The following is a 21472-nucleotide window of genomic DNA, read 5'->3' as shown; positions in this document are numbered from 1 at the left end:
GGCTGTGTGGTTTATGTAGTCATTCGTCAGTACTCATGAGGGACTGGTTCCAGGACGCCTGCAAATATCAAAATCTGAAGATGTTCATGTCCCTTATATAAAATGGCATAGTATTTGCATTTAACCTATACACATCATCCCATATACTTTAAATCACCTCTAGATTACTTATAATATCCAATGCAATGTAAATGCTTATGAATAGTTGTTATATTGTATTGTTCAGAGAGTCATGAAAAGAAAAAAAGTCTGTGCATGTTCAGTATAGGTTTTTTCCAAATATTTTCAACCTGCAGTTGGTTGAATCCACAGATTCAGAAGGCCAACTGTATATTCATCTTCAACAAGGAGTAATCAATTTTAGAGAAATGACAAGACAAAGAAAAGCAGTTTAAGGCTTCCAAAGATGAGAAAAGGTGGGAAGGTAAATTTATGGGTAAACTAATAGAGTAAAGTCCACCCAGATTCCTCTGGCGCCACCTCTAAGCTCATAATGGTTGTAAGGAGAATTTACATCTTGGCTTTAGGCAGAAAAGCGGAGAGGATAGAAAGACCTTTGTCTTTGTAATTCTCTGTTCTGCTTTTAGGCAAACACAGGGAAAGCAGAGAGCTCCCCTGCATCTTCTTAATTGCTTTTAGCTTGATAAAATATTTATATCAGGCCAGGCACGGCGGCTCACACCTGTAATCTCAACACTTTCGAAGGCCAAGGCAGGTGGATCACTTGAGCTCAGGAGTTCAAGACCAGCCTGGGCAACATGGCGAAACCCCATCTGATATGGTTTTGTTGTGTCCCCAACCAAATCTCATCTTGAATTGTAGTTCTATAATCTCTATGTGTCATGGGAGGGACCTGGTGAGAAGTGATTGGATCACTGGGGCAGTATCCCACACGTGATTCTCATGAAAATGAGTGAGTTCTCATGAGATCTGATGGTTTTATAAGCATCTGGCATCTCCCCTCCTGGCACTTCTACTTCCTGCTGCCTTGTGAAGAAGGTGCCTTGCTTCCCCTTCACCTTCTGCCATGATTGTAAGTTTCCTGAGGCCTCCCCAGCCATGATGAACTATAAGTTGATTAAACCTCTTTCCTTTATAAATTACCTACTCTCGGGTACGTCTTTAGAGCAGCAAGAGAACGGACTAATACACTACCTCTACGAAAAAAAAAAAGAAAAAAATTAGCCAGGTGTGGTGGTACACACCTATAGATCCAGCTACTCAGGAGGCTGAGGTGGGAGGATGGCTTGAGCCCAGGAGGTCAAGGCTGCAGTGAGCCATGATCACACCACTGCACTCTAGCCTGGGTGACACAGTGAGACTCTGTCTCAAAAAAAAAGATAAATATTTATGTTAAAGATACATATTTTGAGGTGATGCATTCTGGTTCCTCCACTATGGTGAGGATAATAAGACTGCCACTCTGACAAGTCTGGCATAAGGAATGATTCCACTGAAGACTTGTCGTTTGGCTCCCTCTTTATAACTGTGTAGTTGTAAACGAATGGAACCACTTCTCCCTTGGTATCTCCACCCTCAGAGCTAGAAAATTCTTCCCGCTGGCAAACCTCAGAGTCTCCCTTCAGGGCCAGAATTACTCACAGATATTCACAGCATGGATGCCATCACACAGCCTGGTGCAGGAGAGAAAATGTCAGCATTAGCACTGGGCATTAATTCCTGACAATGACACCAGAGGCCATGTGGTCACCAGCTCTGAACTCAGTCAAGCAAGGGGTCACCCAAGCCTCTCCCAGAAGGTGAGTGGAGGGAAGACCTGGGTCTAGCACCCTCAAAGTCCCAGCATCGTCCCAACCCTGTTCCAAAAGAACACAAGTGCCAGGCTCTCCCAGCACCCCCCGGGAAGGGGAGCCTGTGAAAATGCAGCAGGACACAAAAGTATTCTCCAACTGTCCCAATAACTCCGTACCAGTCTGACTCCTCGACCCCCACAGTCTCCCTAAGCCTCAGGTTTTTCATCTAATAGAAGAGACAAATATCTTCCTATTTGTCTTTCAGTGTGAGGCACCATTCCATCCTGGCCCCAACCAGCGGTTTCTTGAACCAGTTCCCACCAGCTCACAAGAGCCTATTGTGTACATTTCTAGCCAATTCTACATGAAGTCAGAGCAACAGCCTGAAATCAGCCATGACAGAAGTATATACAACTCTGAAATCAGTAAGTGTTATAAATTAGGGCGTTGTTCATCTCAGAGAACAAGTTCTTGAACATTTACAGACAAACCATTGTCCCTAATAGATCATGCAAGGAGCCTATTGGAAATCGGCCTGTGGACCTCAACTAAGACGCCACTCCTTGGATTGCGCTCAATACTGGTAGAGGTCCTAAAAGTGTTCCAAGATGAAAACAGAAGTAGTAGTGAGGGCTGGGTCAGTGATGGTGCTAAAAAGTGGGGTGGGTTTATGCAGATGAGCTCTGGGCCCAGCTGTGCAGGTTGCACCCACCTTTGTTCCTCACCATCTAGAAGTTGGCAAGAAGAGGCAGCCTTCACATCGGGGCCCAGCTTGGAGTTCATCACCTCCTGGTACTCCCTGATCAGGCAGGCCATGTCCTGCTTGACCTTCTACAGGGTGCCCTCCAGCTCGGCCAGCTTGCAGCAGTCGTTGCTAAGGGCCACCTCACCCTGCTGCTCAGACTGGGTCACCGCCGCCTCGAGCTTGGAGTTCTGGGGGACCAGAAGAGAACAAGATAGGTTATGGTCTCTCTGTCCATTGCCTGGATATGCCTAGTCTGCCATTCAGCTGGGAGCACCTCAGAAACTGGGCCTCTTGCCTTCATCACCTGGGACTCCCTGACTGACCACAACCAGGGACTCTGCATGGACAAAGGGACTGGAGAATGAAAGCTGAGATCCAGGTAGGGCACACATAGGCTGGGTGACAAAGGTTAGGCCATCAGTCTCTCTGGCCTTGGGCACAGATGCCCCATACCTGGCACTTGGCATTCTCCACCTCGGCCGTCAGCCTCTGGATCATGCAGTTCAGCTCCTTGATCTCCGCCTTGCTGTGGCCCATAGTCTCCCCGTGCCTGATCACTGTGGCCTTCACCTCCCCGAACTGGGGGAAGCAGAGATGCTCATGAGGCTCATTGTGGGATATCCCATCCTTTAGGGATGATTGTGCAGGCTGTGCCTGTGCAGTTGCAGGCTCAGCCTGTGCAACCACACATGGCAGTCCTGCCCCGCCACCCCAACCTGAGAGCTATTGGCCTACTATCCATAGGGATCAGAATCCCCAGACAAAATAAGTCTATCTAATAGGTATCTCACATCCTGCCCTCCCAACTGCCACATCTAGCAGGCAGGTGCCACATCTGGCAGGCAACTGTGGTACCAAGACTCGGCCTCAGCCCAGCTGCAGGTGACAATGTTGTCATACTGTGCCTTGATCTCGGCAATGATGCAGTCCATGTTCAGGTCCTGGCTGTTGTCCAGCTTGACAATCACAGAAGTGTCTGAGATGTGGGATTGGAGAATGGAGATCCCCTATAGGAGGTGGGGGCAGTGACTTAAGTTGAGAACATAGCTGTAATTTGAACAAACAGTTGCATTAGGGATGTTGCTGAAGTTGGCCAATAGGTGGACTTTATAGGTCATGTAAAGATTTCAGTTCGACATGACAGATACAACACTCCATCAAGTTACTCTCAGAAGGTTGGGCATGGTGGCCTGCTCCTATAATCTTAGCACTTTGGGAGGCTGAGGCAGGCAGATCATCTGAACTGAGGAGTTTGTGACAAGCATGGCCAACATGGTGAAATCCCGTCTCTACCAAAAAAATACAAAAATTAGCCTGTGTGGTGGCGCATGCCAGTAATCCCAGCTACTTGGGGGGCTGAGGCATGAGAATTGCTTGAACCCGGGAGACAGAGGTTGCAGTGAGCCAAGATCACACCACTGCACTCCAGCCTGGACAATAGAGACTCTGTCTCAAAAAAAAAAAAGTTACTCTCAGAAGCTACTGATTGTGAATTTCGAATTACAACATTATCCTGCCAAGCGAATGAGGAAGGTGTAAGCAAGGAAAAATTTAAGGAAGGTAAGAGTTGCATGGCAACTGAGAAGTCTTGATCCATGGTCTTGGGAAAGCTGTCCACATCTAGAATACTGTCTGCTTCTGGGAAGAAACTTCTCCTGTTGGCTTTATCTTAAGGTCTCCAATGGATGTGCAGTTCTAAGAGTCTGAATGGGCCCTTTTGAGTTGTGAGATGTAAACCCAAAGTTCAAGGCCCTGACGTTTTGCTGAAGAGTGGGTGATAAGAAGAACTTGGTATGGTCCCCTCCAATGGGGCTCCATGGCAGTCTTTCTCAAATATAGTCTCCAGATAACCTGATCTCTGGGTTCTAGGTTGTGAAGGGTTTGATTGTCCTCAGTGGATAGATCTTGAAAAGCTTCCTTTACCTGGTGAAAATATACTTTGGCATAATGCATTAAAACCTTGCAGCATTTAGTTATGTCAGAGTTTAGGAGAGTAGAAAATAAATGAGGTTCTATTATTAGGGCATAGGCCTTCCAGTAACTATTTCATAAGGGATCAATCTATGATGTATTACAGCAGTGGTCCCTATTATGGAATTAGACTTCCAGACTCATTTGTTCTTATGACCTGTTTTACTTTAACCCAGTCATGTGATTCAAGAACCAAGACTAATGAGTATATTACAAGACAAGTTTGCACCAAAAGACCAAACAGATTTTCTTGCAAATTGACCTATGTGCCAGGGTACTACAGCACTTTTTTTTTTCCTGAGATGGAGTCTTGCTCTGTCGCCCAGCCTGGAGTGCAGTGGCACAACCTCAGCTCACGGCAACCTCTGCCTCCCAGATTCCAGCGATTCTCCTGCCTCAGCCTCCTGAGTAGCTGGGATTACAGGTGCGTGCCACCACACCCAGGTAATTTTTGTATTTTTAGTAAAGACAGGGTTTTACCATGTTGGTCAGGCTGGTCTCAAACTCCTGACCTCGTGATCCGCCCGCCTCAGCCTCCCAAAGTGCTGAGATTACAGGCGTGAGCCACCGTGCCTGGCCAGCACTCTTTTAACCTATAATAACTCTACCTCAGATCCTTGGGCAGAAACTGCTAATTCCAACATTCCTAGTTGGAATTAGGAATACACTCGTAGTAATGTATTCATGAACAATAGAACTGAAAAAAGGGTCTTGTGTGCACTCATGGGGTATACTTTTCTTTGTGGAGTTGTAGCCAACCTTACGCTTGGGCAACCCTCATACCTTGAAGGATGGAAAATGATGGACCAACGCAGGTTAGGAATTATAATGGTACCTTTGTTGCTCCATAATCAATCAGAAACAGAACACTGGTCTGCTCTTCCTAAACTACATCATAGGTTAAAAAGAACATCATCAGGAGACTTTAACCCTTCTGGATGAGCATGATATGTTAGATCCCTTTTTCCATAGCTTGGTGTAAACATGAATGAGGCAATGATTTAAAATGTACCTCTCACAGTAGGCTCTATAGCAGATTCTTCTGCAAAGGCTATGATTGCACAATAGACTTCCAATATTCTCGCTAAAGTTGTACTAGATAATAGAATTGCTCTAGATTACCTACAGGCTGAACAGGGAGAAGTCTGTGCAATTGCCAACACTTCTGGTTACATGAAACTATATATATTATTTTAGAAAATTGAGAGACTGACCAAAAGTAGGGGAATTGTTAAACTAAATTTGACCTGAAGAAGTCTCCCTTTGAGTTTTTACATGATGACCCGCAATCCGACTTAGTAGGCAAACAAACTGAAACCTTGTTAGGGTCCACCCAACTGGACTGTTTCTCCCTCCCACAGACCTAAGCCCCAAAGGCCAAAAGTAAAACCCCCCACCCCAAACCCACCTGTAACTGTCTGACCAGAGCCAGCTGTTCCAGGATGCGGTCAACAGAACTGGCAAGAAAAACATCTACAGGAAGCAGTCAGACACCTGGCACAAAGGACCCCCCCCACTCTGTTTTCTTTTTCCTTCACCCTAACCCAGTTCTACGCCCTATAAAACCTTGCAATAGCCTATAAGTGGGACTGCCTCCTCTGCTCTTGTCAGGAGGTAGCCTGGCAGGACTGACAATAAATCAGTTTGCCTGAACTTGGTTCTATTGGCCTCATTCCTTTCTCGGCTGTCCTTCCAATTATCCCTTACAAACCTAACTTCAGAATTATCCTTTGTAACAAATAGCTGAGTCTCAGCCAATCACAGTAACTGAGCTTCAGTCAATCACAGGCAGCCAAATGTTCACAAACATCAGCTGTAAACAATCCAGCTGTTTCTGTACCTCACTTCTGTTTTCCATGTGTCACTTTCTGTTTTCTGTCCATAAGTATTTGGGACCACAGTGCAGCCAGAGTTCCTCTGATCAGTTCTAAGGGCTGCCCAATTCTAAAATTGCATATAAAATCCAACTAAGATCTTTAAACTAAATTTGTTGAAGTTTTGAAATTTGGCATCTTTCTTCCACAAGCTCTCTGTATCTGAACTGTCAGAGTCTTTCTGGGCCTTGGGTTCCTGTGCCTGCCTGTCTGTCTGTCTGTCTGTCTGTCTGTCTGTCTGTGTGCCTCTCCCATCAGACTGGGACCTCAGGCAGGCAAAGACTTGCCTGGCTCTGATTCTTTCCTCAGTGCCCAGTCCCGGCTGTGCATATGGTGGGGGTTCAGGAAGGGTGTGATCCAGGACACCCACCTTGTGGAAGAAGGCAGCAAACCTGCTATTCAGGCACTTGATCTTCTCCTTCTCCTCCTGCTTTATGCACCATGCAATTTCCACATCGAGGGGCATGAGGAGGCTCTCATTGGCCAACACAATGGTGATGCAGGCAGTGCTGGGCCCACATGTGCTGCCAGAGTGGTAGCTGAATCTGTGTCCACAGGAACCAGTGCCAAAGCCCCCAGTGAGGCCACAGTAGCAGGCGCTGGCCGTGATGCAGCAGCAACCAGACCAGGGCCCACCGGGCAAGATGGAGCTGAGAGCTGGGTCATAACCATATCTCTGAGTGGTTGCCCAGGACCTGGATTTGCAGACTCCACTCGGGAGCCCAGGCAAGACAATCTACAAGTCATGGTGACTCTGCTGGTGGACAAGAAGCCAGAGGAAGAAGAAAAGGACTCTGATCTCTCCCTCACTGCTAGCACCTTTTACAAACCTGGGCACCTGGGTCTGTCTGCCTCCCCACGTGGAGAGGCCATATTGTCACCTTTATGAGCCTGGGAAATTTCACAGTCATTTCTCCTCCCTCCTGGGGTAACATCATCAATATGGAACTTTGGAAAATCCTACACTCAGGCAATTCTGAAACGTTGGCAGCATTTCTTCCACAGCTGAGGGCTGACAGTGCCCAGGAGTCAAGGTCAACCAACACCTGTGAACTCCACACTTTGTGAGGTAATTGTGGAGCCGGGGGGAAGCCAGGTTGGGACACTTCCTTTCAGGTGGTTAGCTGAGCTCACAACCTCACAGTTTTTCAGTTTGGGCCATCAGGTGAGCTGTAACCAGGGACAAAGGACAGGCCATCCTCACTCCGGGTGGTGAGTCCTGGCTCCTTCAAGTGGAAGAGCCTTCCAGGTTCTCCCCAGGCAGGGCCCCAGGGTTGAGTCCTAAAGGCAGCCTGTGACACCTGCCTCCTATCATGGCCAGTAGGAGATTGTGTCTACCTCTACCAAAACATGGAAGAGTCAACCACACAACCAAAAAAGTTTTGTCCAGCTCTTCTTGCCACAGGAGCCACGAAGTGGGTATGTGGGGGTTCAGTCAGGCTGATGGGAAAAATTTTAGTTATAATAGCCACAAAGCCTCTTGGAAGGCCTGAGAGTTGGCATAACTTCAGTAATCAATCTGGCTGAAGGCAGTCTAGTCCCTTTACCTTAAATTAAATAGATTAAAAGTAAATACAAAGGAATGTGGGGGAGTTTATCTAACTGGCTTGTTTACTCATGTGGTCCTAAGACTAACCTTTGATCTACAAGGGTGCTTAATGGCTTTCTACTGGGAGGTTCACAATGTCAATTACCCTCTAGTGGTGTCGACTCAAGCCTTTGTCAATTAATTTTTACTGAATAAATGCAAGTCTCGCTGGCTAGTCTAGGCCATGGTCGCAACTGTTTACAGCACTCTCCAGGGAGTCTGTAAGCTACCCGGACTCTCAGTCGACCGACAAGCGTAATATCTGCATCAGTGTAAGTTATTCATCCATCACTGGATCAGGGTCTGTGGGACAGACCCCAGCATGGGTGGATGTGTGTAAGCATCTGGTTTGAGGGTTCCGAGTATCTGGATCCCTCTGCCTGCCCCCCCACCTCCCTTCCTTCCCATGTGCCTTTAAGATTTCTCACCCCCACTCGACAGTGTCTCCCTCAACTCCACCAGAAGCACAGGGCCACACTCTCCAGTCTCTTGCAAAGGCTCCCTCTTTATCAGAGGTACTCCTCAAGAGAGCTTCTCCCATCAGCTTTCAGACAGGCCCAAGGAACCTAACTGAGACATGGGAGTGGAGGTCTCCAGCCAGGAGAGCATCAGTGTGTAGGAAGCCACAGCCCCCAGACCTGAAAGAGCAGGGCAGGGGGCTGGGGGGCTCTGGATGGTGACCAGGGCAGTGAAATAACAACAGTACCCAACAGTGACTAGAATGTACAGACCACTTCTATACAGTAGGCAGCATGCTAATGCTTTACACATACCTCACCTGATCCTTGCCATGTCTCTGGCAAGTTCTATTACCTCAGTTCTAGATGCAAAAGAAACAGAGGCTCAGAGAGGTTGTGTGCAAGTTTTCACTCACGTTGTAAGTGGCAGAGCCCAGGTGTGTCTGATTCCAGAGACACTTTTGATTACTATACCATAAAGAATGAAGAAATGTATTTCTGAAATGGACACACTGGTGTTCAAGATGTTTCATAACGAAGTTACCAGAAGAACACACACGCGCATGTGCACACGCACACACTTTTACACATATACACTCTCTGTGTACTATCCCCATGTCCCGTTCACTCACATACCTCTGAGCATGACCCTCTGCAGGTCAAGAACCTCCAGCACTTCACTTGATATTCTAAGCCCACCCTGCCCATCCACCATATCCACCGTGCAGCCTCAGCCAGCCTCCTTCCCCCTACCCTTGACAACCCCTATTTTTCAGCCAAAGCAGATGACCCACTATTCCCTTCACATCCTCTGGCCTCCCTTGCTTTGTGTCTTTGCTTACACCATTCCCTCTGCCCGAATCCTCCCCTCTCTCATCTCAGCACTTCCAAGTCCTCACCTTCTTCAGGCCAAACCAAAGTGTCATCTCCAAGGACCTTGCTCTGACCCCTGGTCCCAAGCTCCCATGGCATGGTGTTGCTCCACTATAGCCAGACCCCCTGCGGCTTTGCACTAGGGTCCTCTGTATGCATGCCGGTGCTGTCTGAGGACTCCAGTCTCTCCTTCATGCTCTGAGCCTGGTTCCTGATGGGTATTTAGTAGATGTTTTCTTCCTGCCTTGAACTGGCCCCTGGGACTCACTGGGAGGTTAAAGAAAAGACATGATAACCCAAACAGAACACTAGCTTTTCACTGATAGACTGGTATATTGGTGACAAAAGGGGCTGGGGGGGTGTTTTCTAGAAGATCTGGCTGACAACGAAGAAGCCCTCCTCTTCCCTGGCACTTGTGACAACCAACCCTCTCTATGAAGAAGTATGTCCTTAATTGTTTCTGAAATTTCTCAGGCTTCAGCCCGTTTCTCTCCCCTGAGTTCCAAGAATAATAAAAGACCACAAGGGATCATGTTTTCCTGAGGCTGGGCCAGGGATTAGCACTAACATTGTAGAAGACCACTGTGATCTAGATGTCAAACCTCTCCCTTCCAGCCCCTTCACATTGTTTGCTTAGCAGGAACAACGTAGCCTGCAGCTCTTCTGTTTCTCTGGATTTTAAAAGCACGTAATTATCTGTGTGGACAAAGGCTGATTATTAGCATCCTCATTGATTGTAATAGCATAGGAAGTCCAGTCTATCCACCCACCAGAACCCAGAAAGGGATCCAAGCAAGAATCATGTAAGTGCCTTCATAAGTCTAATTTAAATCCTCCATGCTTCAGGATAAGTCCAAATCCTCTTGTATCCTCTCGTCCGGGAGACACCAAGGGAACACTCCTCCAATACTACTTATTCTCAAAAGAAAATTGGAATCGAAATGCATAATCCTGAAGCCAAGCATTAGTCACACAGCTGGTGACTGACACAGCAGGAGCACCGTCATCTTGGACAAACACCGCCACTTTAAGTTCCAGCTCCCTTTCTAGCCTCATGCATTTCAAGGAAATCACTTCTCTTCTAACTACAAGCAGACAGAAGGAGCAGGCACTAAAACACAGATAAGACAGCTCAGGCACAGAGGGAAGTAGGAGGAAAGTCTAGTGGGTAACCGCCAAACTTCACCCTCATACAATGGGCCCCAGTAAAACAGTGGGCCTTAATAAGCACATTCCTTTCCCTTCAGGTGCACTAAGATAGAGAAGCTAAAAGCAGGCTCCGGGGATATGCCTGAAGCTGCAGAAAGATGTTTGGGAACAGACACACACCTCCCCCTCCCAGATAAGCACAACAAAGACACAGAAGTAGTCCAAGCCTCTTATAAACTCTCCCACCCTGAATCCTTAAAAAAAAAAAAAACTCTTAGAGAATGTGCCTCTGACCTAACTTGGCCAGACACCCCTCTCAGGCTTGTTTTCTCTAAAATAAACCTGTCTTGACTGGCAAGCCACCTTTCATGTTTCTTTCTTCTTTCTTTAATTCTTACACTGACTCCCAGCTGAAGCTGGGGCAAGGGCACAAGCCTGCAGAGTTGGGATCCAACTTCTATAGAGGACTGAACTAAGGTTGGCCTTAAACTGCTGCAAAACAGACCAAGCCTGGGCCAAAGGAATCCAAGCCCATGAGAGTGCAGAAAAGACAGGAAAAGGGGTAAGAGGAAATGAGATGCCAGGCAGCTTAAAGCCAGGACTGGCTGTGATGACCTCTGGAGTTCTAAGACTTAATTACTGCTTTCACAATAATAACTCGTATTTAAAAGCAAAGGAAGCTGAGGGTGATTTGCATGCTTCTCTTTAATGCTGGCTGCTGAGTGCACGCTCCTGGTTTCCTCTGCCAATAATTGGACACATAATTAACCTCCTTTATAATGGATTATGGCCTTCTAGAGTTGGTGGCCATGACCAAGCCTCAGTTGAGGGGAAGGCCTTGGATCAGAAAGATTTCCCCAAGGGCCCAAAGCCTAGCAGTCTGTGCTCCTGCCACCAACAAAAACTCAACCCTCACTCGACCCCCAAAGATTCAGAACCTGGGTAAGACCAGGGTGGAGGAGGGCTTGGAGGAGGGGTCGCCTTTCAGATTCTGACTCTGCCCCTCTATGGATTCTTCTATGTATGACCTTAAACAAGTCACTGGACCACCCTGAGCTCACACCTTCCCAATCAGGTAAATGGGCACAATAATACCAACCTCAGAAGGATGCCCTGGGAGCTAGAGGAAATAATATAGCATAAAAAGGCCTCAGCACAGTACTAGGCACATTGCGGGCACTCCTGAATACAACTCCCTTCCCCTCACCCAAGCAGAGTAGAGAGGGGTACAGGAAGGAGGGACGCTTACAAGAAGAGGAGGTATGAGCTGAGTCCTGCGATAGAAGAGAAGAGAAAGGTTTTGCCCAAAGGGACACAGGATGAAATGATAAATTAACAATAGAATACATAGAACAAATAATGAATAAATAAACTAACATTTACAGAGTTCTTATTAAGTGACAGGCAGGGCCCTAAATGCTTTCTGGTCATTATCTCATTAGATCCTGGCAACAACTGTCAGTGCTTACTATTATTATCACTATTTTGTCTGTGAGAAATTGAAGCTTAGAAAGGTTATTCAGCTGCCCAAGGTCATGACATGAACCTGCGGGACTGACTTCAGAGGCCCCACCCTCTCGACACACTCATACACTCGCCCCGCACACCGTGCAGAGATGCCAGATAACCCCGCTGGCAGGGGACCAGGGCTATGGGACTGGGACCGAAGCTGGGGCGGGATCCAAGAAGGCAACGCTCCGAGTCCCGGTGGAGGGGTGGACAGGCAGAGGGGTTCCACTCGCACTACCCGCAGCGCATGGGCAGCGGAGCTGACCAGGCGCTTCCTGGCCCCATAAAGCTCGGGCGGGAGGTGAACGCCGTTTTATGGAGGCGGCCGGGCGGCCCGGCCCGCTTTGATTCCCGGCTCCGCGAGGCGCAAGGGCCGAGCCCTCCAAGCTCGTAAACGCCTTGGCCGCGAGCTCCCTCCCCGGGCCCGCGGGCCGCCATATAAGGCGCAGCGCAGGCTTGGGGTCCAGCCGCCCGCTCCTGCTGCCGCCGCACCATGTCCTGTCTCTCCTCCCGCCTCAGCACCCCCTGCGGGGTCCGCGCCTTCAGCTGCATCTCGGCCTGCGGGCCCCGGCCCGGCCGCTGCTGCATCACCGCCGCCCCCTACCGCGGCGTCTCCTGCTACCGCGGCCTCTCCGGGGGCTTCGGCAGCCACAGCGTGTGCGGCGGCTTCCGCGCCGGCTCCTGCGGACGCAGCTTCGGCTACCGCTCTGGGGGCGTGTGCGGACCCAGCCCCCCATGCATCACCACCGTGTCGGTCAACGAGAGCCTCCTCACGCCCCTCAACCTGGAGATCGACCCCAACGCGCAGTGCGTGAAGCAGGAGGAGAAGGAGCAAATCAAGTGCCTCAACAGCAGGTTCGCGGCCTTCATCGACAAGGTGGGTGTCCTGGATCACACCCTTCCTGAACCTGGAAGTCCTAGGAGGAGATGGAAATTCCCAGAGTGGTCTCTCTAGAAATGGGGAATGAGGACGGCTGATATTTTATATAATTTTAGGCGGTGCCGGCCCATCGTATTAAATAACATTGAAACATCTGGTAAGAAAATACATCTTCTTTAATGTCTGTTTCAATCCTTAAGATTAGGTGGGAAAAAAATATCATTGGATGCTAATGTCTTTAGCATCTCTCTAATACTTGCTTCCCTCCTGCTTCTAATAAAGAGAGCAAGCCCCGGCTTCAGAACTGTCTAGGACAACTGTTTCTGCTAAAATTTAATGTTCTGTAATTTCCCTAATTTATGTATGCCTAGTGATGACGGTTTTACATCTCTAGTGGTAATATGAAGTTACTCTTTTAACCTGATACGTGTAAATGTTAATTGAATTAACTTATGGATAAATTAGGAGTAAAATAGTATATGGGATGGCAAAATCCTGAAGTCAGCCTTGAGTGTACACAGAAGAAAAAGGAGGCAGAGAGAGGTTGAAGGGCTGGTCCAAGGGCCCACAGAGAGTGGGTGCCCAAGCAGGGTTCCAAGCTCAGGCCCTCTCCAACTCTCCAGACCCTGGGCTAGAGGGCCCACAGCTTGGGACCCCAGCTGCCCCACTCCCTCTAGAAGGGGCTAGTTCACCTCAACAGGCACTGCACCCTGGAGAGGTGACCAAGAAGTGGCTCATGGAATGAACACTGGCCCAGGAGGAGGCGACTTGGCCTCCGTGCTCAGTTCCTCTACTGACACACTGTGTGGCACTGGGCAGAGGCTTCCCTTCTCCACCCCAGTGGCTTCCTCACCAGGGCTGTGTGTGGTGCAGCGTGTGAGCTTCCCATGACTCTGAAAGGGAAGATAGGGCCCAAGGCAGCCATGAGACCCCATAGCCAAGACCACCTAAAATTATCCCATGTAATATCAGCAGTCCCTGCTCCCCATGTCTGCAAGTTCCAACCTGGGAATTCCCAGCTGCACTCATGGAGCTGGATGAAAAGGACCCCAGGGCTTAAAGGCAAGGAGACATCTCAGCTCCAGCTCAAATGTATGAGAAGTGGAAAACTGGAAGCCAAGGTCCCTAGTTTGTTTGCTGACATCCTTTCTGGCCAGCACAATGTATTTTTGCCATGTGTTCCTCCCGTTTCAGTGAAATCCAGGAAAAGTGTACAAGCCTCACTTCCCTAGGGTCCCCACCCTCCCTGTTTTCCAAAACCTCCCCCCATTCACATTACCTGTCTGGCCCCCAGAGACATATGACACAGTGTCCAACATAAGAGTTTAGGCCACCTAGGACCACGCCCTGCACTCCCCGATGCCTCTTCAGGCCCCAGGCATCCTGCTTGGTAGGAGCCTAGCCTCTTTGACCTCCCCAGCTAGGAAGCCCTTCCCACCTTGACCACCTGTTCAATCAAACGTTCACCAAGCCAAGGGCTGGCTATAAGGACATCAATAAATAAGCCATAGGCCCTGCCCTGAGGGAGCTTATAGTGAAAGGCATTCTCCCTACTCTATCCCTCCCAACACTGCTCTGCATTCCTTTCCTCCAGGAAGTCTTCCCTAATTGTCACTACCCCCTACCCCCATCTGTCCCCCCCTAGCCTGACAGTAACCCAGCACAGCCCACAGGCCTCTCAGTTTCTCACTCATCCCATCCAGGCCCACCTGGACAGACCCTCACTTAGGCCCGAATAAGCAATTATGAAACAAGGATTCTCCCGCTGCATCCTCAGGACAGGAGAGGCCAGCAGGGGCCATGTGGTCTACCCCTTGCCTCTGCACATCTCACTGCCAGTTCTGTCTTGCCTCTGGCTGTTCCCCAAGGAGAGCTGACTTTTCTCCCACTTCCACACCAGGTGCGCTTCCTGGAGCAGCAGAACAAACTGCTGGAGACGAAGCTGCAGTTCTTCCAGAACCGTGAGTGCTGTGAGAGCAACCTGGAGCCCCTGTTTGAGGGCTACATTACAACTCTGCGGCGGGAGGCCGAGTGCGTGGAGGCCGACAGTGGGAGGCTGGCCTCAGAGCTCAACCACGTGCAGGAGGTGCTGGAGGGTTACAAGAAGAAGTGAGTGCAGTGGGAGGAGGGTTTGGAGAAACTAAATGGGATTGAGTCAAAGTATGATAGATTTGGGTTAGACCACAAGAGGAACTTCCCAACAGGAAGAAAATAGTACAATAATCCTGTGGGGTGTGGGGAATTTCTTTCCTAGGCTGGGAGTTTAAACATTGGAGATTCTGAACTGCTCCAGTTACTTCATCATTATGTATTTATTTCATTAATTCATCAAACATTTTATTGATCATCTACTCAATGTTGTAGGTGCGATGTTGGGCCCTGAGTGGGAAAGGAGTAAGGAAGTAAGAAGGAGGAGAAAGGAGAGATTCCAGAACTGGGCAGGGTTCCTGCCCCGCCACCCCCCGCAAGGAGTTACAGCCCAGAAACAGAGAGGAGGTCTTTGAAAATGTGCAGAACCCCCACCCTGACCCATATCAGGAATGAGAGTCTCTGAAATAGAAAGAGCTTTGAGTCACATGGGTTGGTTTGAATGCTCAGAAGAAAAGAATGGACAAGTTCCCTTTGGTCCAACACTTTTTTGATTCTTGCGACCACCTCCAAAAGATCCAGTTCCTGGAATGTGTTTGCCTGTGCCTTCATTCCCATTTTTTTCCTCCCCAGATCTGAGCCTTGTGTGTTTTGTCCCCAGGTATGAAGAAGAGGTGGCACTAAGGGCCACTGCTGAGAATGAATTTGTGGCCTTGAAGAAGGTGAGTGACCCCAGAATCCTTGTCCCCTAACTCAGAACTGAGGCCAGAGACAGAAGGGTCCTAGACCCAAAGGTTTGAGCTAGGAGGCCTTGACTAAAATCAGGCTCTCTGTAGTTCAGAGAGGTGGAGGGACTCCCTTAGAATCACACAGCCCAGCTTCTTTCTATTCCTTTCCACAGTGTTCCAGTGCTCCCTGGGTGCCTCTGGCAACAGAATATACTGCCTGCTTCAGGCAGTGCAATATTCTCCCCCATCTGAGGTTGCTCCCACATAGCCACCGGCTTTTCACCTCCTTCAGCCCTGCACCTGGCATAGAGTAGGCACCCTATAAATATTTGTGAGTGAAACAGCCTGTGAATTGTAGACAATGGCTGCATCCTCAAGCCAGCAACAACTCAGAACCACAGGCAGGGACAGTGACCGTCATTCCTTGCTTCTTAGACTTGACTCTGTACAAGTGCCTGGACTCTCATTAGGCCCTTCCAGCCACCTCCATATGAGGAAAGCAGGGGTTATTGTGAGAAAATGAGGCGCAGAGGTTAAGGGGACTGCTCAGAGTCACACTGACTCGGAAGGGACAGAGTTGAGCCCTGAGCCCTCTTCTGACCACAGATCTAGATTATCTTCCATGAGATTCCAGAGCGGAGAGGGGTGGGGCATCATTAGAATTTACCCATTGTACACTAGATCCTAAGTTTTGATGATAGTGCATGGCATGGATTCTAGAGGAATCATCCCAGTGGGTACCAGAGGAAGTGTCTGCAAACCTCAGTATCCCCCTCCCTTACCTGAACCTGCTCTTGACCCCACTACTAACTGCATAAGGGGCTTTGCCACGGCATGATACCAGGCACTGGGATGAGCAGGTACAGAGAGTTTCCAGGGAAGCTGCTCAGCCTGATGGGGTAGGAAAAAAACAAGGGTTCTGAATTGTCTCCCAGTGCAACTCCTGTGCCATCTTCTCCCCTTTAGGATGTGGACTGTGCCTACTTGCGCAAATCAGACCTGGAGGCCAATGTGGAGGCCCTGATCCAGGAGATCGACTTCCTGAGGCGGCTGTATGAGGAGGTGCGGGGTCACAGAGCAGCAGGGCAGCAAGGAGGATATGAGTTAGACACTGGAAAAGACTTGTCACAATTCAGCTTCTGACCCCATGGTGGGACAAGGGGAGAAACCCCAGGCAGGTTCACCGTGAGCAGATGAAGAAATGTGGCTTGACCTCCCACTGCTATGCCCTGGGCAAGCTAGTGTTCCTGGTTACTAAAGTGACAATTGCCACAAGGTGGTAAACTCTGGTCCTAGACCCAAAGCTTCAAGCTGGAAGGTCCTGATTAAAATCAGGCACGGGGCCTCAGACATGGACTCTCTACCTCCAGGTCCTCTAGGCCTCAGGACTCTGGGCTTGAGGAGTCTTGAGGGGGTCCCAGGGTTGAGGTGGAAGACTATAACTGGGAGAGTGGAGCTTCAGAGAGTGAGGAAGCCAGGAAAGGGGACAGGGGATGACGATGAGGGTGGGCTACCAAGAGTAGGGCTCTGGTCTAAGAAGCTCTTGCCACTCGCCCTCTCCTGCAGGAGATACGCATTCTCCAGTCGCACATCTCAGACACCTCAGTGGTCGTCAAGCTGGACAACAGCCGGGACCTGAACATGGACTGCATCGTCGCTGAGATCAAGGCACAGTACGACGACATTGTCACCCGCAGCCGGGCCGAGGCCGAGTCCTGGTACCGCAGCAAGGTGAGTGGCACAGGACACCTGCTTGCTAGACATGGCAGTGGGAGGGATGCAAGGTATCTATTAAATAGGCTTCCTTTTCTGGGGATTCTGGTCCCTACAGATGTTGGGGTGGCAGGGCAGGACTGCCATGTGTGGTTGCTCAGGCTGAGCACTGCATAATCATCCGTGGTGTCCTGAATGGATGGGAGGTCCCACCCTAAGCCTCATGAGCATCTCTACTTCGCCAGTGCGAGGAAATGAAGGCCACGGTGATCAGACATGGGGAGACCCTGCGCCGCACCAAGGAGGAGATCAACGAGCTGAACCGCATGATCCAGAGGCTGACAGCCGAGGTGGAGAACGCCAAATGCCAGGTGTGGGAGCCCAGCCCACTCCTCAGTGTAGGAAGAGAGTGGGGTTAGCCCTCAGCAGAGGGATTTGGGTTAGACTCCTTGCCAATGTGTGGGGACAAGGGCAAACACCCAGCATAAGGACGGACAGCCTCCTCCATGGAAAATGTTCTCCATTCTCGCTGAATGGAGGCATTGGGGCAATATGGAGGGAATGAGGTGACAAGGGCTTTCCTGCTTCCAAGGGCAGAGTGGGGCAGAGGAAATAGCACCAGTCTAAGGGGCAAGAAATCTGGGCTCTCAAACCAGCTCTGCCACTAGTTTGCCATGAGACTTGAGAAAGGCATTTAACCCCTCTAGCCTGTTGCTCTAGATCAGTGATCGTACATTCAAACATCAGCGGGGTTGGTAAATGAGCAAAGCAAGCAAGCTGTTCCCAAGGCACTTGGGTATAATCGGGATTATGGCAAACTGGAAAGCACAAAGGGCAGGGCTAGGCAGCTCCAACTGAGGCAGGCCATGCAGAAATGCGGGTCCAGTATGGCCAGATCCTCTGATCTTTTGAAAGAAGCCAGGAATTTCAATTATTGTGTTAAATTTCCAAAATTGAAGACACCGTGCAAACACGCCTGGGAGCACTAATTTGCAACCCCTGGCCTAACAGATAGATAAGGCCTCTTCTTCCTCTGCTAGTCAGTGGTCAGTGGTTACCTGGTCTCTGACCCTGAAGCCAGAACAGAGATTCTTAATAACCCATCTTGCCTCCCAGAACTCCAAGCTGGAGGCCGCAGTGGCCCAGTCTGAGCAGCAGGGTGAGGCGGCCCTCAGTGACGCCCGCTGCAAGCTGGCCGAGCTGGAGGGTGCCCTGCAGAAGGCCAAGCAGGACATGGCCTGCCTGATCAGGGAGTACCAGGAGGTGATGAACTCCAAGCTGGGCCTGGACATCGAGATCGCCACCTACAGGCGCCTGCTGGAGGGCGAGGAGCAGAGGTGAGGACCACAGCTGTGGGGAGGGTGTCCCCTCAGTTTCCCCCAGGCAGTGCTGCAGTGCTTCAACACCCAGGAGCATGTCTGCATATTATTTACTTGGAATGTGCCTCAACGCTAATTGGAGGAGAGAATTTGCAGGTTAACAGATTTCACCAGTTTTGCTCCCCACAACTAATTTCTGTCTTTTTGCTTTCCCTATAAGGTTGTGTGAGGGCGTTGGTGCTGTAAATGTCTGTAAGTAATCCATTTTGTGGGTCCTGAAATAAGAGCCTGGGGTTCTGGGCAGGCAAACTTTTTCTTCAAGCTTCAGATGGTAAAAACTTTAGGCTCGTGGGCCATGCAGTCTCTGCCTCAACTGCTCCACTCCGTTGTTGTCATGTAAAGCAGCCACAGCCAAAGGCAATACTTAAAGGAAGGGGTATGACTGGGTTCCAGGTAAACTTGATTGACACACAGGAAGCCTGCATGTGACCATAGTTTGCAGACTCTAAAAGGAAAGACGGAGTTGGGCAGTGAGTGCTTATAGTAACTTAATTAGCTACAGTCATGCACCACATAAGGACTTTCAGGTCAAGGATGGATGGAATATAGGACAGTAGTCCCATTAGATTATAATACCATATTTTTACTCTACTTTCCTATGTTCAGATACACAAATACCTACCATGGTGTTACCGTTGCCTTCAGTCTTCAGTACAGTCACATGCTGTACAGATTTGTAGCCCAGAAGCAATCGGCTATGCTATACAGTAAACTTGTCAAACCTGCGACCAGAAGGCTGCATACAGCCCAGGATGGCTTTGAATGTGGCCCAGCACAAATTTGTAAACTTTCTTAAAACTTATGAGATTTTTTTGTATGTGATTTTTTAAAGCTCATCAGCTACCATTAGTGTTAGTGTATTTTATGTGTGGCCCAAGACAATTCTTCTTCTTCCAATGTGGCCCAGGGAAGCCAAAAGACTGGACACCCTTGGGGCCTGGGTGTGGTGGCTTACGCCTGTAATCCCAGTACTTTGGGAGGCCAAGGCGAGTGGATCACTTGAGGTCAGGAGTTTGAGACCAGCCTAGCCAACATGGTGAAACCCCATCTCTGCTAAAAATTTAAAAATTAGCCTGGCGTGGTGATGAGTGCCTGTAATCCCAGCTACTAGGGAGGCTGAGGCAGGAGAATCGCTTGAACCCGGGAGGCAGAGGTTGCAGTGAGCCGAGATCGTGCCACTGCACTCCAGCCTGGGCGATAGAGAGAGACTCCATCTCAAAAAAATGAAATGAAATGAAATGAAATAATAAAATAAAATAAATAAAATATAGCCACTCTTGCCATAGAGCCCGGGTATGTAGTAGGCTACACCATCTAGGTTTGTGTCTGTGCACTCCATGATGTTCGCACAATGACAAAATCATTTAATGCTGTACTTCTCAGAACCTGTCTCTGTTGTGAGGCGAAGCATGGCTGTGTCTGCCTCTAGAGAGGACCTGGGCTAACAGTGTATCAAGGACACTTGAGGCTAAGACTGCAGGAAGGAGTGCCCATGTGAGGGTGTTGAGGGGAGCGGATAGAAACAGAGGGGAGAAGATCTGAGCAGAAGGGGCCTCTGGCCGCCAGGAGACTGAGCCCTGTGCTCCCCCTCCGGCAGGTGTCAGCAGCTCCCGCGGCGGGGTCGTGTGCGGGGACCTGTGCGTGTCGGGCTCCCGGCCGGTGACCGGCAGCGTCTGCAGTGCCCCCTGCAGCGGGAACGTGGCAGTGAGCACCGGCCTGTGTGCGCCCTGCGGCCAGACCTGCAGCAGCAGCCGCTCCGTGCGCTTCGCCTGAGCGCCCTGCTTTGTACCGACGCCCCCACGCCAGCAGACGTCCCAGCCTCCTGAGACAGGCCGGAGCTCCCAGGGTCCTCAGACGTGGGGAAGGAGGGCTTCGGGGCCCAGCTTCCCCACAGGCCCCCACACCGCGCCTTCCCGTCTCGCTTCCCCTCCCGCTAGTCCCTTCACTGCTTCTGGGAGCACAGGGCTCCTAGCCCACAGCTCTCCCCACCTCCGCATCTAAAGGACCGTGTCCTCGCAGCCCTAGGCAAAGACCCGGGTCCGGAGGCCTGGATGCCTGTGGCTTCTGAGGGACAGATGGGCCTGGAGCCCCTTGGTGTGGACTTGCTGTGCCTTCTAATCCACTGTCTTCTAATACACGTGTGGGACAGGCCACCTCTCCCGCCTGGCTGCCTGGCTCCCTCCCTCTCCCCTGTGCTTGTCTCAGCATTTCCATTAAAGCTCCTAGTCATATGCAATGCGCCCTGAGAGTCTCTTTTTCTTCTTGCCCACTTCGTCTTCTTAGTCCGGCAAGGGGGCCTGGATCTCCTGACACCTTGGGTGGGAACTTCATCACTGCGGCTGCTGGTCCACTTCTTTCACTCTCCACCCCAGCCCCCACCTCAGCATTTGAAAGTTCCCTGACCGTAGGGTCAAATATACAGATTTCCTCTGAGAAGCCAACACATCCCAGATAGCTCCTCCACCCACACCACCACCATCACCCCCCTGGGATCCCAGACACAGAGGCCTCCCTGCGGCTCCACAGTACCCATCATATGTGCTGCTGCCCATCAGGGACACATTTCTCCATGCATAGGCCCTGCCACAGAACACCTGCCACACTGACATATAGAGGCCCCCATCAAGCCCTGACTTAACACAGATGTCCTTCCCCACTCCCACGGATCCAGAAACAAACCCAACCCTCCGTTAAGGTCCTAGGCACAGACCTGTTACGGGGGATCTAGACTCTAGGACCCTCCTCCCGTGCACACACACACCT

The 21472-nt window shown here is 50.1% G+C and overlaps 2 protein-coding genes across 2 annotated transcripts; one reads left to right on the top strand and one right to left on the bottom strand.

Moving 5' to 3' along the window:
• Positions 1 to 1480: 1480 nt before the first annotated feature.
• LOC135966395 (keratin, type II cuticular Hb1-like) lies at positions 1481 to 8724 on the bottom strand. Its single transcript, XM_074007696.1, is given in 6 exon segments — positions 1481 to 1634; positions 2467 to 2687; positions 2953 to 3222; positions 3333 to 3506; positions 6715 to 7039; positions 8711 to 8724. Coding segments are annotated over 6 exon segments (1044 nt in total). The 3' UTR covers positions 1481 to 1594.
• A 3306-nt stretch (positions 8725 to 12030) lies between these two features.
• Positions 12031 to 20945, top strand: LOC102118953 (keratin, type II cuticular Hb1-like). The gene is made up of 9 exons (XM_005570921.5): positions 12031 to 12798; positions 14702 to 14910; positions 15551 to 15611; positions 16584 to 16679; positions 17184 to 17348; positions 17576 to 17701; positions 18447 to 18667; positions 18870 to 18901; positions 20307 to 20945. Exons 1-9 carry the CDS (start codon positions 12415 to 12417, stop codon positions 20480 to 20482), a joined length of 1470 nt encoding a protein of 489 aa, XP_005570978.4. The 5' UTR covers positions 12031 to 12414; the 3' UTR covers positions 20483 to 20945.
• The last annotated feature ends 527 nt before the right edge of the window (positions 20946 to 21472 follow it).

Source organism: Macaca fascicularis, chromosome 11 (genome assembly GCF_037993035.2).
Source record: "Macaca fascicularis isolate 582-1 chromosome 11, T2T-MFA8v1.1".
Taxonomy (NCBI): Eukaryota; Metazoa; Chordata; class Mammalia; order Primates; family Cercopithecidae; genus Macaca; species Macaca fascicularis.
This window is presented reverse-complemented; position numbering and strand designations above follow the sequence as displayed.

Coding starts and splice junctions, on each gene's coding strand:
- LOC102118953 (XM_005570921.5), top strand. CDS start 12,415: ATGTCCTGTCTCTCCTCCCGCCTCAGCACCCCCTGCGGGGTCCGCGCC. Junction 12,799..14,701: donor TCGCGGCCTTCATCGACAAG/GTGGGTGTCCTG, acceptor CTTCCACACCAG/GTGCGCTTCCTGGAGCAGCA. Junction 17,349..17,575: donor AGTCCTGGTACCGCAGCAAG/GTGAGTGGCACA, acceptor CTACTTCGCCAG/TGCGAGGAAATGAAGGCCAC.